Source organism: Cibotium barometz, chromosome 30 (genome assembly GCF_041138505.1).
Source record: "Cibotium barometz isolate CiBa-2024 chromosome 30, ASM4113850v1, whole genome shotgun sequence".
In the NCBI taxonomy this organism is placed as follows: Eukaryota; Viridiplantae; Streptophyta; class Polypodiopsida; order Cyatheales; family Cibotiaceae; genus Cibotium; species Cibotium barometz.
Window position 1 is genome coordinate 46,931,004 of NC_141075.1, and position 16,137 is coordinate 46,947,140.

Here is a 16,137-nt window from a genome sequence, read left to right on the forward strand (position 1 = left end):
TGGTTGATCACCTGTGGTGTGCAATTGAGGAAAATAAACGACCGGACCCTGGCGTTGACACGGTCCCACATGTGTGCCTGTGCCTCGCGGTCCTTCCTCGTCGATAATAACTCCCCTTCCTCAGCTTCCGGCCGTGGCACCCCTATGATAGTAAAATCAGCAAGGTCATATGACTCCAGAACCGACTCCATCATGACCTTCCAGATGCCGTAATTGGACCCGTCCAACTGACGATCCACTGGGAACGTGGGGAGAGTCGGAATCTTCACGTGCTTCTCAGCCATCTCTAATAAATCTGCCATCATGGAGAGTAACCTGAAAGGGTGGGTGGGTGGGAAAAAAAATCTGAAAATCTGCAAGTGGCTGTCCAGCACCTTTGCCCGCCTTCCTCTTGCACCTTCTCTTCCCGTTCAGCCCGAAACAGTCCACCAATCAGCAACCTGTTGCTCCCCCTCTTGCTCAGAAAAACGCCCAAGATCTCCTAGAGCCTAGGGCTCTGATACCATGTCAGAATATGCAGCGGAAATGATAACCAAACTTGGGTAGACAAGAGCAAGTAGACTGCAGAAAATAAACAGCACAAGAAACACAGAGAGAGAGGTGTGTAAACTCTTCTCTATACACAAGATCCCAGAAATACTGAATGAGAAAGTGGTGGGGGCTGAGGGGCAATATATACAACTCCTAGAGGGCAGTCGGCCAGTAGCAGAGAGTGCCCACGACTGGAGAAAAACACCACGAGTGCGTAACTGAGCCGGCCAGCAATCTGATGCCCACGCCTGATCAAAACAAGTCGGCCAGCAGCCCTGAAGCCCAGGACTGATGTAGATCTAGTCGGCCAGCAATAGGGTGCTCCTGGCATCATCTGGCAGCCCTCCCACCACTAGGAAAAATGGAAAAAAATAGGGAAAAAATATGGGGAGTGTGGAAAAATGATATACGGGCGGGCACACCCACAACAGAGGCCTTGGTGTATACAAATAGACAGGAGATGACTTCTAACAGCTTCCAGGCGCAGTAAACATCACATGTGAGAAAGTGACAATGTCAACACTGTAGAAACAATCCCGCTGCAAGGGAAAACAACATAAAAGGCATCTCCAATAGACATCACATAAGAGAAAGTGTGTAGCATAGACAAGCATAAGGATCAACAAGCATAACTGACCATAAGGCATCACCAACTCCATGTGGGCAAGTAAAATCCCCCCCCCCCCCCCCCCCCCCCGAAATGCATCTGCCAGACAATGCATACCAAGAAGTACTGACTATAGAGCAGTCATCAAAAGCAATGTCATCAGAAGACATCTCTGCAGGTGATGAAGATGTAATGGTCAAGGCTAATACATGTATAGCCAAATTACCTTGATCTACACCTGTGGAAGAAGATGCCAGCTTTTTCTTTTTTTCACTCTCAATACGCTTCTTGCATTCCTCTATGGTGTCCCCTGTTTTCTTGCAATAATTACAACGCTTTTTCTTTTCAAGCTTGTTCTCTGATTTGGGAGGATCTGATGGGCTGGATTTAGGCCCATATCGATTTCCACGAAAGGGAGCAATCATTGCTGACTCAGCAGACATCATGTTGTTCCTGTTGGAACGGGATTGCTCTTCACTGAGCAAGAGAGTCACAAGGTTGTCAAAAGTGACCGCATTAGGTGCATTGCCAGCCAACAACTGCAAAGTGGTGCCAGATGTTTGATAAGAGTCGGGCAAATTACGCAAGATTGTCTGAACAAGATAGCCATCTGTCAAGACCTCATCAATGTTAATGAGCTGCTTTCGAAGGTCTTTCACATGCGTAAGGTACTAATCGATAGAGTCACCTTCAAGCATGCGGCTAGTCTCAAGCTTGCCCCGAAGGTAAGCTTACACGAGCCTCATTGCGACCTGGATACAATGCCGCCAAGGTATCCCAAGCACCCTTTGCGGTGGTGAAGGAACGAATGTGCGGAATGATATGCCTGTGGCACGAGAGAGCAATCAACGCATGGGCCTAAGCATCCCTAGCATCCCAAGTATGCTGCTCCTAGGTAGGAGGAGGACGAGGAGGTGGACCTGCATGAGGGTGAGCAGGAATCACTTCACTTTTCGCTGGAGCAGGTGCGAGAGGACGCTCCTCAGTGCCATCCACATATAGCCATACATTCTTGGCAACCAATACATGACGCATCATATAAGCCCACATAGGGTAGTTATCTCCATTGAGGTTGTCCTCTTGAGACAGCATGCTGAAGAGGTCATTGTTACTGTTGGCAATGACAACAGAGCAAATCTGTTCATAGGTCACCACAAGAGTAGGCAATGCCCAACAAAACTGCAAGAATGCGGGAGATAAATAGCAGGATAATCAATGGACTGAAAGGGAACTCTCCTTCACCACAAGAAATACATATGCATGTCCCAAATCTGCAAGTGCACTGCACGATAATGCAAATCTGTCAAAGTGTCCACAATGGCATACATATACTGCAGCAAACAACAAATGTATACATGTGCTGTGAAAAACACGATCAACTGACACCTGTAAGAGCTGCAAGTGCTCAAATCCCAGTAAAATCAAAGGTAAATGGATCGAATGGTGCAAAAATGGGCTCAATGTAGAAAAGCCCCAATTTCTAGGTAGCCAATTAGACCAAATCTGAACCGGCACCTGTAAATTTGCTTAAGTGTCCGAATGTGCAATTGTCACCTGTGCCAAATGGTGTAATGTCCAAAAAATTGGGTGAAATGCCCCAATGCCAAGTAAATGTGCCTGTAACACCCAAATGCCTGCAAATGTCTATAATAGAACTGCAAGTAGTGTTAATTCTTGCAAAGTCTCCAAATTTCTAGTGCAATTACTCAAAAGGATGTTCTCCAAGATGATGTGTCAGAGATGAAGAATGAAGGATGTCGGATATCCTTCAGGATGAGTCGAGGGACCATATATGCCTGAGGTCCAGTTGGTGGCATCTCCTATCTTTGGTGGATGCCATGAGGTGGTAGCATAGCCTTTGGTAGAATCTCCTATCTCTAGAGATGCTGTTGGAGTGTCAATCGGTGCCGTCAGTGCCGTCGGCGCCTTCAATGCTGCGGATGATCCCAATGCTTGGCGCGCTCGTTGACTCACTGTGATGGTATGACACTATTGCGGTGGACAGTCCGTGTTGGTGTGACATTGTTGTGGTGGACAGCCCGTGTTGGTGTGACGTTGTTGCAGTGGATAGTTTGTGTTGCGGTGGACACCCTTGGTGGCTACACTCACCGCCTACACGTGCAATTTGATCCACCATACTCTTCCCCCCCCCCCTCCCCCCACCAACTGCGGAGGGTATGAATGATATCAGTCCAAATTGAGCGGATTGACTCGGTTGTGGGGGGGAGTGCCCTCAATGGCCTTGTTGCAACGGGCCCATATGTGCCAGTTAGCAATACTATTGATGATCTCGCCTACTAGAGACCAGGTCTCTGTAGATCAATCGGGAGTGGGAAAAGTCTCTATCCTGCAGTAAGAAAGTGGAGGGCATGCCCCATCCAGCCTCCTCATAGAAATGGGCGGGGCAGGGCTCTATCACCTAGGCTACTACTTCCCAGGTGAGAATGTGTGAAGCAGCACACACTGTCGAAAGAAAGGTGAAGAATCCTCAGCTAGACCTGTTGCACCTTGGGACAATCCCAAAGGCAATGCCACTACAACTCCATGGGGCAACTACAACATGTGCTTTGTGATGGTCGTCCTGCGATGTCCAAGCAAGTGCTGAAAGCGAGGTTGTGGACTACCTACCAAAGGAAGAGGGTCCTCCTTTGTCCGAAAGCTATCCACAGATGCTTCCATATTGCCGGGGTCCTGTCTACCACATGCATCTGAATCCAAGGTCCTAACCTCACGAGTCACCGTATACTAAAAATTCACATGTGCGGAAGATTTGTCTTCTTTCAGCCCTAAACACCTATCTAGGAACACATAGATGCAAAACGCAAAGGAGAGAGAGAGAGAGAGAGAGAGAGAGAGAGAGAGAGAGAGAGAGAGAGAAATGAAATGATATATTAACGTCTTCAAAAGGCCAAAATGACCTATGAGACCAAAAAGGTTACAACAATTGGTGGATCTGATACAATGTCTGTGTAAGAAAAGCTAAAAACAACTAACTGAAACTGAAATAACTGTGAGGAAAAGTACGGTACTAGGAGCTCCTAATGGATAACATCTGGGAGGAAAACTCCAGCAACAAAGGTAAGCATCATACACATCACTATCCAAAGATGTCTCTCATCGGTCGATGGCGGATATCCTCAATGTCCTCCATGGTGAGTACTCTGACTGGACGTCTCCCATGCCGTGCTAGTGTGGTCCTGATCCTCTGATGTAGTCTCCGCCGGTGTCGAGATGGGCCTCTCATCTTGGGGCGCCTGGACCGCCCCAGCTCTATAGCCCGATCAATTAGTGTACCTCTAGTGCGGCTATACTCTGGGGCTAGCTGCAATGCCTGCTGGCCTGACTGCTCAATCTCTGGTCGAAAGAAGTTTGTAATCTGCCTCTGTAGGTGTCTCTCCCTCTCTGATCCCGTCCCTCTCAAGAGACCCTCTCTATGTCTACGAAGCTCCAGCAAGTATAATCCGAGGCATCTCTGATCCTGGTATCTCATGACTCTAGAAAGTGGTCCGAAACCCTCTCTAAACAGGCAGTGAAAACGGCCTCGTATCTCATAATATACTGGACAGTGACATATGTAATGTAACTCTGTCTCTGGCTCCATCTGGCACAGCTGACAAATCCTGGCCTCAGCTGTATTTTCAGTATATTCATAATGTACATAAAGGGTACATGTTCTTGGCAGCCTTATGAATGCCTGAAAAGCTAATCTGGGACTCCAAAAGCCCTAGTCTGAGACCCAAATCCTAAAGGACTGAATGACTAAATAGATCTTGGCCTAGCCTTTTTATAGGCTCTCCTCATGCAACACGTGCACCCATGCACTGTGGTACACGGTGACAAATTGGCTCATCAACAGTGCAAGAAACATGTACAGAAGTAGTACCTTGATAGGATATTTTATCCTATGCTAGGACCCCTTTGTGAGTCCTATTCCAGGACATGTCAGGCACGAGCTACGTAGGTCAGTCTCCCAGCCATAGAGGTCTGTCAGGTGGTCAGTCCTTTTAACTCACTTTGGAGAATTAAGCAAGTAGTCTTCATGTAGATGTCACCCTTAGGTTAGTTGCATTAGAGCATGGTAGATGTAGGGGCCAGCCCCAAGGAGGGACAGCCTTGCAAGGGGTGTTAATACCCTTAGCCACCATCAATAGGCCCAGTCGGCAGCCCTAGTTTGGGCCTGGGCAGCAGTCGGCCAGGGCTGACTAGAGTCCGCCAGCAGCCAGGAAAAGCCCAAGAATTAAAGCAATATTTAATGCTACCTATTCAGTCGTGGCAGATATTATAATAGGCTGGCCAGCCGACCAGCTCCCAATGGACACATAAAAAGGTGAGCAAGCCTCAGTCCATAAATCATCAGACAAAAATCGAGTTATCAAGCAAACAGTCAAACATGTGTGCTTAGGCCTTCAGCCTTTGTATAGTTTCAGCATTCTTGTGCTTTCAGCCCAAGGCAATCAGAAGCTCAGTCTCTTCCAGAGTTCTTAGTACACCAACCCTCAGTCTCGGGCCGGTGTATTCTCTTCGAAGATAGCTTCACAGTCGCCTACAGCTTATACACAGTTCTGCCCAGCGTTTGGTCACTTTGTCCTTGCGTTTGGCGCTTAGTTAGTCAGTTTGTTCCGCTCAGTCTTGTGGACACAGTTCAGCTTGCGCGGGGGCGGGGCTTTTGGGGGGGGGGATTCAGTGGGTAATTTGGGACCCCATCTGGGGTCGTCTTGACTACTGTAAGATAGTCAGTTTATTGTACTTTTCAGTTTCATTTGGTTGTTCTCTTTGATGAGACACCAACTTCAGATGTACTCTCGGTTTTGGTCTCATAGGCCATCATGGCCTCTTAGAGACATTAATATATCATTTCATTTCATTTCATTTCATTTCTCTCTCATTCATTCTCTCATGTGCAAATTCTGATTTGTGGAATGCTGAATTACGTCTCTAACCAAGTACACGAATCCTACTCCAAGCAATCGCATGTAACATCTTTGTTCAAGCTGCTTAGGTTGAGGTGATGAGTAATGAACTATAGTCAACCTAGAAAGCTTGAGATACTAGTATATGGCTGAGTCCATTCCTTATTCAAAATGATGAGAAATGTGCTAGTGTCAATGCTACAACCTGGAGAGGTTCATGAAGTAACGTGTATTGTAGAATTAGTAGGGCTCTTGCTCGAATGTGTGAATCATGCCCCATCTTGTAGACAGTTTGTGCCACTTACTTTCAAAAGCATGCATGCCATGCCATGGCAATTCAAGGGAAAGTAAACTCCTAGTTTTTAAAAGAATCAACAAGACTAAGTCACAAGGAAGCATTTAGTGTGTGTTAGAAAATGTGGCAGCTATTAGCATGCCTCTTTTGAAATGAAGACATATCCATTGACATGCCTTTGGTAGTGTCATTACTACCAACGAAACCACCAATGTTGTGGAAGGCTTGCCACCCAACACCTCTGATGGCTGTGAGGAGCTTTCCTTAGTCCCCTGGCATAAAACAGGACCAAGTGTTGCCAACTGCTTGGCACGGTGGGACACTCCATGGCTAGAACTGCATTTACTTCTGTTGTAACTTTAACAGGTCCTTTGGTGGAAAAATTCTGCTCTTCTGCTGTTGGTAAAGAATGGCCGCAGAATGACAATGCTTGCTCCTGTGATACTCTTCCGGACTATAGTCATGACAATCATGAGACCGTCTTGCATGAGAATGTTCCAAAAAATGCTCACGATGGCGTGCATGGCAAGCTTGCAAGTGTCCCTCATGCAGGTGGTGGTGGTGACACTTGTCAACTTTTGATGTGGCTCACCTGTGGGGCTGCAAGCTTTGCCTGTTGGGGTTGTCCCTCCAGCTTGGGTCTATCCCAGGATGTATGTTTTCTGTGCTCGCTTGCATCCACTCAAAATTGCTCATGGTCGCAACGGGCCTGCAAGCACTTCAACTTTAGCCTGCTAGCTAGGTGAAGGCTGAAGCCACAGGAACAGGAGCAAGACTCTCCAATCGATGGCATCGTTGCCAACAGGGAAGTTGTGGGAAGCAGAACTCTCCAAGTCTTTCACTGAGATTGTTGAGCTCTTTCAGCTCATTCAGTTCTAAATCCAGTTTGAGTTCTCTAAATCTAGCATGGCACCCACAGCGGCTTAGTCCCTTGTATATCCTTGTGGGCCACCTTCGTCACCGGCAGCCTTATTGGGAAGACTCTCTAGGCTGACTCCAATCTTTGCATCCCAACCAAGCAAGGTAAGCAGGACATTATTAAAATCAGAAAATGGGAGCGGGCTTCAATGAAACATTTTCCATTTGACTGATTTCCTTGTATGCCACTCATGCCACTTCAGATGAGGTTCATCTTATGTTATTCACGCCCTGCATGCCAACCTCCTTGCCCATGCTATGCAAAAGTCTCTAAAATTCATATGATCATTGCATGATTTTGTAGCCAATACAATGCGTGATTGAATAACTGCTGTTGCTTGTTCACTGTTGCAGCTGGTTGTGGAGAAAATGCTGGCATCTCAAGGCATGAAAAGGACAGAGCTGAGTCGAGAAGAATTCGTGGCCAAAGTTTGGGAGTGGAAGAAAAAGTAAGTCAACACTCCAATGTCAAGCATGTCTCTAGCCTGTTCTCTTTGATGCAGTTGGTCAATTTTTGAGTGCATCTGTCCATCTTATTTTTTTTTAGAACGTGGGAAAATATTTTTCTATGGCTTCTAGAATTGCAGTCGCGTGGGACAATGATTTCTAGAAATGCTCGTGAGCATGAAAAATACATAAAAATTGCATTGGAGTCTTATAGACAGAGCATGCTTGTCACTAAGGACAGTTGCTCGAGGCAGTTCCAAATCTGTGTTTGCTGTTCAGCTGAACGATGGATGGGTTTTGCAGGTTTGGAGGTGCTATAACAACACAACTTCGAAGATTGGGAGCATCTTGTGATTGGAGTAGAGAGCACTTCACTCTAGATAAACAGCTAAGTGGTAATGCTTCTCTCAATTTATTGCTGCCCATCGAATTGCCATTGCTTGATTATGCTAACTTTTTACAGATACATGACCTCAGAAGAGGACTGTGCTAACAGGGCACAATAACCTATCAATGTCAGGAATGTAAGGTTTATATTGGTTGTAGTTGGACAGGTTGCAATACATCAGTTTGACTCAAGGAGTTGGTTGGCTACAGGCTGGTTGGAAAACGATAGATTTGGACGTTTTAATGCACATTTTGTTATATTGTTGATTACCTGAAACATTTGAAAGGTTGATACCTGACTCCATATGCATGACCTTCTTATGTTATGGGACAATATGCCACATTGTGTGCTATAATGGGATGATATACCACACTGATGGAAGAAGGGAATAGCTGCTGAATGGATGCATAATCTGGAAGGCTTACCCCAATCATTTGTGGCCTGAAAGCTGCGTTGCCATAATATAGCACTACTCTAGTTCATAATGTATCCTGTCTTTCCTATTCCCTGTGACATAGATAGAGGTAACAGACCGATCTCCTATCATTGAATCCTTAAAAAAAAAAAACAAATGAGGAGAGGGTCTGCTGTGCAGAAGAGGGTTCAACGAATAGGAGAGAGGAGGGCAGGGAGGATCATGGAGGACATGCAATGCTTGAATAGACTCCTTGCTCTAGTCTCTCTTTCTTATGTTGTATATGTGACATTTCTTGCCAGACTTGATGTGATTAGGTACACGTGGCTGGTCTATAGGAGATGGGCATCACAGTTAGGCATCAGGAGCAGTTGGGCAGCAGGCATAGCAGTTTTGGCCAGCACAGGTGCCCAGTGCCGTGAGGCAGTCGACCAATAGGATATCAGTTGGTCAGGTCTGATCAGTCATGTCCTCTATGCTGGCCAGTGCCATGAGGCAGTTGACCAAGAGGACAAGTAGTCGGTCAGGTCTGATCAGTCATGTCCTCTATGCTGGCCAGTGCCATGAGGCAGTTGACCAAGAGGACAAGTAGTCGGTCAGGTCGGGACCAGTAATGAGCAGTCCTCTATGCTGCCCAGTGCCACACGGCAGTCGACCAATAGGACAGCTGCAGGTCCGACCAGTCATGGGCAGTTGTCTATGCTGGCCGACAGCATTAATACAGGCTGAATTGGTGCTCTATATATACATGCAATTCGTCAACTTCATCTGCCTTCTCTTAGTGGTTGGAGTCTATAGAGCATTTCTGTATAGTATGGGCTGGCCAAGGGAGATCTTTGCTGTGGGCTGTGAACTGAGGTCTTCATTCTCAGCCATAAATTCGACTTGTAATACTTCTTCTTGTACATAATACAACACAATAGTTTAGGATTCTCGTGTGTGCTGTGTTTGATTCCACTGCTCTCTTCTCTATCTCTACTCTCTAACCCTAGCACATAAGCACGAGTGTTTTACAGTTGGTATCAAAGCCCAGGGAATTGCCAAATTTTTCTTTTCATCACCTGTGTGCGTTGGTTGCATGGTTAGGTTAGAGCCCTAGTTTCCAGGAGTGCACAAAGTCGGAGTTGGGAAAAGTCACTATTTGGGTTTGCTCTCCCCATCTTCTCTTCCTCAGTGTGAAGGGATGTAGCCCTGGCCGTCCTTCTCTGATGGGTCACTGGTTCTAGCTCTTCATCATGGATTTAGCGGCACTTAGGGAAGCGCTTTTCCGTATGGAGGAGCGAATGAATCAACTATGGAGGCCATGGCTACTCGTCCTGATAGGATACAATTGGCACTGCAAAAGCCTAATGTTTCGGATTTAGTGTCTATTGAGGCTTGTGCTTCTTAGCAAGGGAGTGATGAGCCTGAGGACGAAGTGAGGAAACTTCCCAGAGGAGGGGTTTTCACTCCTCTAGATCCAAGATAGGATGTACTGGATGAGCATTGCTCCCCGTCCAACACAATTGTCATTCTGAGCTTGCGAGTAGTCGGTGAGGGGCCGGCTCTCCCAAATCCATAACCGCTAGAGTCTCTCCTTAGCCACCTTGGCCGGTGGGGGTCTATGTGCCACTCATGTGCCTGAAATCCAATCACCCTCACCCTCACCCTCACCCTCCGTAAGGTGCAACCACTGAAATGCTCCAAAGGGGGCTCTGATCTCTCTAATTTGCCATGGGGACCAATAGAAAAGTGAGCAAACCAGAGCCTTCATCCACCCCATGGGCTGCCAAGAGAATATCATGCCGAGTAAACATGCCAAGCCATTGTGGCGGGGTCGGGTCTGGGACAGCCACTTTTGGGGAATAGTAGAGTCGATGTCGAGGCTGAGTCTGTCTCTACCCTTGATCCCTGCGAGGCCTCTCTCCTGAGCCTCCTGGGGCAGCTACCTGTGTGCAAGCCAATCTCCAAGGGACCTGGCCGGTCCTATGCTCAATGCTCCCCATGATACATGAGGTCAGGCCCCCAACATATGGCCATTGGGTAAACAGTTCAGGGGGTCCCAGATCAGGAGCTAACGCAGACGCTCCTTTGAGGCTACCAGAGCTAATTGCCTAAGAGCCGCCCTAAGGTGATCCCAAGCTCGGAGTAGGCTGGCTGCAAATCTGTCCTCAAAAGCTGGGCTAAATCTGTAGGCCCGCATCTTAGTGAAGATCCATCTAGTGCTCTGCGGCCAGGGGCCCTCCAGGCCCGGGGTACATTGCTGAAATCCAGGCCAAAAGAGGAAGCCCTTCCAAGGCTCACCACCGGGAAGGAGTCCCTTAACAATCACTGGGAAGGAGTTCCCAGCTCGGGTACGGGCTGAAATCCGGGCCAAGAGGAAGTCCTTCCAAGGCTCACCACCGAGGAGGAGTCCTCTAGCAATCAGCTTGCCCAGCAGGTCGTGGCTCTAAATGGCGGGGTCAATGATGCCTAGGCCCCCTCTGCATCGTGGCTAAATAATCACTCTCCAGGCCACCTTGGCCCGGGGAGGCCTCCCATCACCGCCGGTCCACAAGAAGTTCTGGATCAACCACGCACGGGAGAAGGCCCAACAAGAAGTAATGTACCACATAGTGGCAAGAAGGACCTGGTTCTCCACCACCACTCGACCAACTAAGGAGAGCCTTGTAGAGCTCTAGTACAAAAGCTTCTTCCGAATGCTTAGAAGAGGAGGGGCGAGCTGCTGCTCCAGAGAGATATCGATGCCCACTTGGCATCCCAAATAGCGGACTGGAGTGCCCCTCGGGATCTAATGGACAGCCTCAACTGGGCGCCAAGTCGGGGCGGGTGCAGAGTCTACCCAGAAACCACATGACGTGTGCCGGTTGATCTACGCTCTTGATGCGTGACAAAAGATCTCAATCACCTCAGCGAATCTCTGGAGATTCCCCGGATGCTGCTGTGTCATTTGCAAACTCCGAGTCCAGCAGCTCCTCCTAAGTAGGGAGGGGGAGACGCAATTCTTGGAGTCCCGTCTCCTGAGCGGAGAGGAAACTGCTCATGGCCTCGGCGACGAAGCCTTGCCGGACTGAGCAAGAAAGGGGGAATCTGTTGCCTAGAGTTCCTTGAATGAGGACCTAACTGTGAGAGGCTGAGTAAAGTCGTGAAAAACCACAGATCCACTCCATTGGGAACCCCATCCGATGCATCGTGCCCTCCAGAAAGCTCCAATCAACCCTGTCATAAGCTCTCTCAAAGTCTCGGAGGAGCACTATGAGGTCTTGCTTTCGTCTGAGTGTCATGGATCAAGTTGGGGAGGAAAGGTTGAAGTCTCCGGCTGATGGCCTTGGAAAGAATCTTGTAGGCGGTTCCAAGCAAGGGTTATGGGTCTCCATTGCCGGATCAGCAATCTATCACCACCCCCGAATCAAACTCTTTGAGAGCCTCTTTGGCATGGTGCCTGTAATCATAATCTCATTGAATGCTGTTTGAAGGCCACCTTCCATGAGATCCCAGAGGAAGGAAGGAAGGAAACTAGAAGCCCCTTCGCCCCTCTGCCCCTGGGCATTTGCCCCTAGGAAGAGCCGTCAAGGCTTCCATCAATACCTCTACTGTAAAGGGGGTAACTAAGAAGGTCCGGAGAACGGGGGGAACCACCTCTGTCGTGTGCTCTGCCAGACTCGCTCTTGTGCATCTACGACCTCTTGGGATAATGGGGCACTTGTGAGGAGAGATCTGAAAAAGTCTGTGGCAATGGCTCTCACAGAGATGATAGCTCCATCCTGGCCACACAATCTGTGAAAATCTCTCCGCCTGTGAGGGCCTACAATCTCAAAGAAGTCCCCAGTGACTCTATCTCCAACCTGGGTCCAGAAGGAGGCTCTGGCATGGTATATATGTACTCCACCCTCCTCTCCTCGATGGATCTGAGCTCTGTATGGGCGGTAGCAAGCTGACCCTCGATCCATGGGCTATCGGGAAACTCTCTTGAAGACGCTGTAGAGAAGCAAGACCGCTCTGAATGCTCCTCTCCTGCTCATGAAATCCCGCCAATCTGCTCTGTGCTGCCTCCTACAAAGAACTGTTGATCTCCCCAAGGCTGGCATCCAAGGTACGCGCGGCAAAGCTTGAGATAAAATCTAGTCCCTCCCATATATGTTCTATCCTTTGCTGCAAATCTCTGGGTCTTGAATGAGGTTGTTCGAGATCCTAGTGCTCGCATGCTTGTTCTGCCTCCAGGGGTCCTCCAAGGACAGAATAACCGGAGCATGATCAGAGAAGGTGGTGCCTGCCGAGATACCAACCATACCTCCGCGACCGCAAGCCCACTCATCCACATAGAATCTATGAAGTCGAGAGAGGTTGGGGCCGGTGTTGCTCCTATTAGAACGCGAGAAGCACACGCTCTCAGGGCTGCACCCAAACTCTGGCAAGTGCCTGCCAAGGGTCCTGTCCCCTGAGTGCCGGGATCAACTCCTCCCAAGCAGAGTACTGTGTGCTTGAGACTGTAGCCGTGCGTCCTCGGAGTTTGTCCTCTGCTGACTCAATCATGTTGAAGTCTCCACCCATGCACCAAAAGTCAGCCTGAGGAAGGGACCGGCGGATCGTACTCGAGAAGGTGGCTCTACTTGCTGCGACGTTCGGGGCATAAACATTAAGGAAGCCCACATAGTTCTCTCCAATCCTAGTGGTAATCCACTGAGCACGCCCTGTGACTATGACACTTGAGTTAGCCACTATCGGCAAGTGTTGCTCATTGATAGAGATACAAACTCCCCCCCTGCGTTCCGGAGGGGCCGAAAGAGGGAGACCAAAAGGTGTGACTCCTGCTAGGTAAAATCTTCCCACATCAGCAGGTACGCCCCCTTGGAAAGATGGTGCTCTCGTAGAAGTCGATGGGTCCCCCTATGGAGCTCTGCTCTAAGGATGCCTTGCCTCTGAAAGCACTGAGGGCGGAGGCCCTGCCAAACCTTGAATGTTCCATGAGGCTATGTGCATATCAATCTCTGTGGGAGGTGGAACTATTGGAACTACCCTCCACTCGAAGAGTGTTGGGCGAGGGTTTGGACGTGGAATAATCATAGCTGGTTCTGGGGCGGAGTTGCGCCAGGTGGGTGCGGATCCCGTCCTCCATGTGTCTCCACTCTGTCTGAGCATGAGAGTAGGGATACTTTGAACTCCATCGATCACAATGAAGATATCTGTAGGAGGGGGGAAGGAGTATTGCAACTGATATATGAAGGAACATAAAAAGAAGCACCTCCTGGTTGGGGGACACCCACCTCCCCATCGTCGTCTTTGTGGCCTGAGCCTCCCAGCTCCATCCGAGCTAAGGGCCAGAGGTGGGTGAGCACGTCGGTGATGCGCAGATCATGAAGATGGTGCGAGAGCTCTTGTACCTGTTCTTGGATGGCGGTAGCCATCGACTGCGAATTCCACTTCGTCCCTTGGGCTGCGCTCAAGGAAAAGGAGAAGATCATTGCGCCACTCTTTGGCGTGGCTGGCCTGGAATGATGAAACACCACATAGATCCTGATGGGAGCTATTGTCGTCTCGAAAATATCAGATCGTTCCACCGGAAGGCATCGGAAGAAACTGTAATCCACTGGTAGCCCTAGGATCTTAGGGGGCCACCTAGTGACTCTGGCGGGAGAGCCCTCACTAGGGAGGCAATGATGGTCATCTCTACTAGCTCCGAGAATCGATGAATCAAATGGCAGACGGAGCTCGCCAGCTGCCTTTGCTCTGGGTGGGGCACTGCCGAAGGGCGACTGGAGTGCTTTGGTGAGGCGGAGGGTGAGGGTAGTGTGGGCTGAAAATAAGAGGGCGGGGCGAGGGGGACTGCTGGGGGCAAAGTCAGTGGTGAGGATGGAGGATGAGGAGGAAAGGGGGGGGGCTGCGGAGGCGGGGTAGGAGCTGGAGGCGACTTGGAGTGCTCCACCGGAAAGGGAGGGTGCGGAGAGGGGCTAGCTATCCTCTTTGGAATCTGATAACCTGAGGAGTCGTCTTGGCGGGATAATGGCTGCCAGACCAGAGGGGACAGAGAATGGACTCTCTTAATGACTGGGGGTGGCCCGTCACCGACGGGTGGGTGCTGTGATAAATGCTTGAAATGGTTTTCCAGCAGAACCGAATCCTCATCTACTCTACCAGCCTGGCGTGCATGGTGACGCCACTTAGCTTTGGAAGTTTGCAAGCGGCCCTGGCGCAGGCCAACGGTCTGCAACTCTCTGGCGGCAGAGTCGTGGGTCCTAGTGCTTAGCTGCCTGAGAGCCTTTATCTCTCCCTGCCCCTTGATGATGATCTGAGCTGGGGCCCGCGCGGGGGCCCGGGCGGTCAAAGGCAGGCTCTAGTGAGGTGACCCATGTGCTGCAAATGAAACATTGGCCTGGGAGGCGCGAGTATTGCACTCTCTGCAAGATGGGGTCTCCGCGAAGGCAGGGAAGGTATATGACGTGAGGCACTGTCTCCGGTGAGGCAATATAGATGCGAAAGGGATGGAATCACGGCCGCCTGTGCAAGGGATGAGGCAGCAGCGGGGGGAGGATTCCATCACTTTTCCAATGACTACCAATCACCCGGAGAAGAGGAAGGTATTCCTTTTTGAGGCCTAGGAAGCAGACTGTCACGGGAAAGCACGAAACGCTAGCCAATGGGTTGGATGCGGGGTCAAAGCCGTGCTGCCACCTCGCAAAGAAGGCACGGGCTGTCCGCAGTGCAACGGGGTTCAGCTGCATGACTTGATCTGACGCCATTTGCAAGTCAAACTCTACTTGGTAGTAGCCGTGCCCCAAAGGATGAATATCTGTGACCTTTGCGGGTGCTCCGAGGAGACTAGCCTGTAAAATATCTCTGAGTTGTCTGCGTGCCGGGCGGCTACCTACAATCTTGCAGACCAGGGTGGAAGCCTCTAGAGAGGTAGTTGTCGAGGCGAGGAGTTGGAGGTCCGCTTCTGAGAAGGATAAACAAGGAATGGCGGCCTCGGTTGGGTATGATGGAGCGGCTGCCATGGAGTCCTCCTAAGGGGTAAAGACTAGATGGGGTCACGACTTGCCAAGTGACAGAAAACCTTAGAACAAGAGAAGACTGCCTGGAGAAGTTGGGGGAATGGAGAGGCAGAGCCGAAGAAGAAACGCGCCCGGGGGGGGGGGGGGGGGGGGACTCGAGAGGCTACCGAGGGTGGGTGGGTGGGGGAGAAAAGGGAGGGGGTGTTGGCGGAGGGTGGGGGAGGCGGCACAAGAAGAAAGAAAGGATGGGGGGGGAGGGGGGGCTGCGCAGGTCGAAGGGCAGGAATGAAAGATGGTGAAGGGGAGGGGGGGGCGTAGGCAGCACGCAGGTTACCGGGGGGATGCTCCACTCCCGCAAAGCTATTCTATGGCTCTACTTTTGTGGTCTATGTAGATAACTCTTCTCTAAAGTACTTTTGCAATTTCTTAGAGTTGAGGGGGAGAAAAGTTTGTTGGTTTGACCTTATGCAAGATGTTGACTCTGAGATTCGTTATTTCTTAGAGTTGAGGGGGAGAAAAGTTTGTTGGTTTGAGCTTATGCAAGATTTTGACTCTGAGATTCGTTATTAGAAAGAATCTACTAACAAGGTGGCTGATGCCTTGAGTATAATTGGACATGTGAATCAGCTTTCTTTTATAGAGATACATATATCCAAGA

At 49.6% G+C, this 16,137-nt stretch overlaps 1 protein-coding gene across 1 annotated transcript in view; it reads left to right on the top strand.

Annotated features, from left to right (window-relative positions):
* EMB2247 (protein EMBRYO DEFECTIVE 2247) overlaps positions 1 to 16,137 on the top strand; it is a 119,207-nt gene that overhangs the window by 28,068 nt on the left and 75,002 nt on the right. Inside the window, exons 5-6 of the mRNA XM_086824327.1 lie at positions 7,616 to 7,710; positions 8,012 to 8,103. Coding sequence (XP_086680453.1) covers positions 7,616 to 7,710; positions 8,012 to 8,103 — 187 coding nt within the window. The remainder of the gene's footprint in view (positions 1 to 7,615; positions 7,711 to 8,011; positions 8,104 to 16,137) is intronic.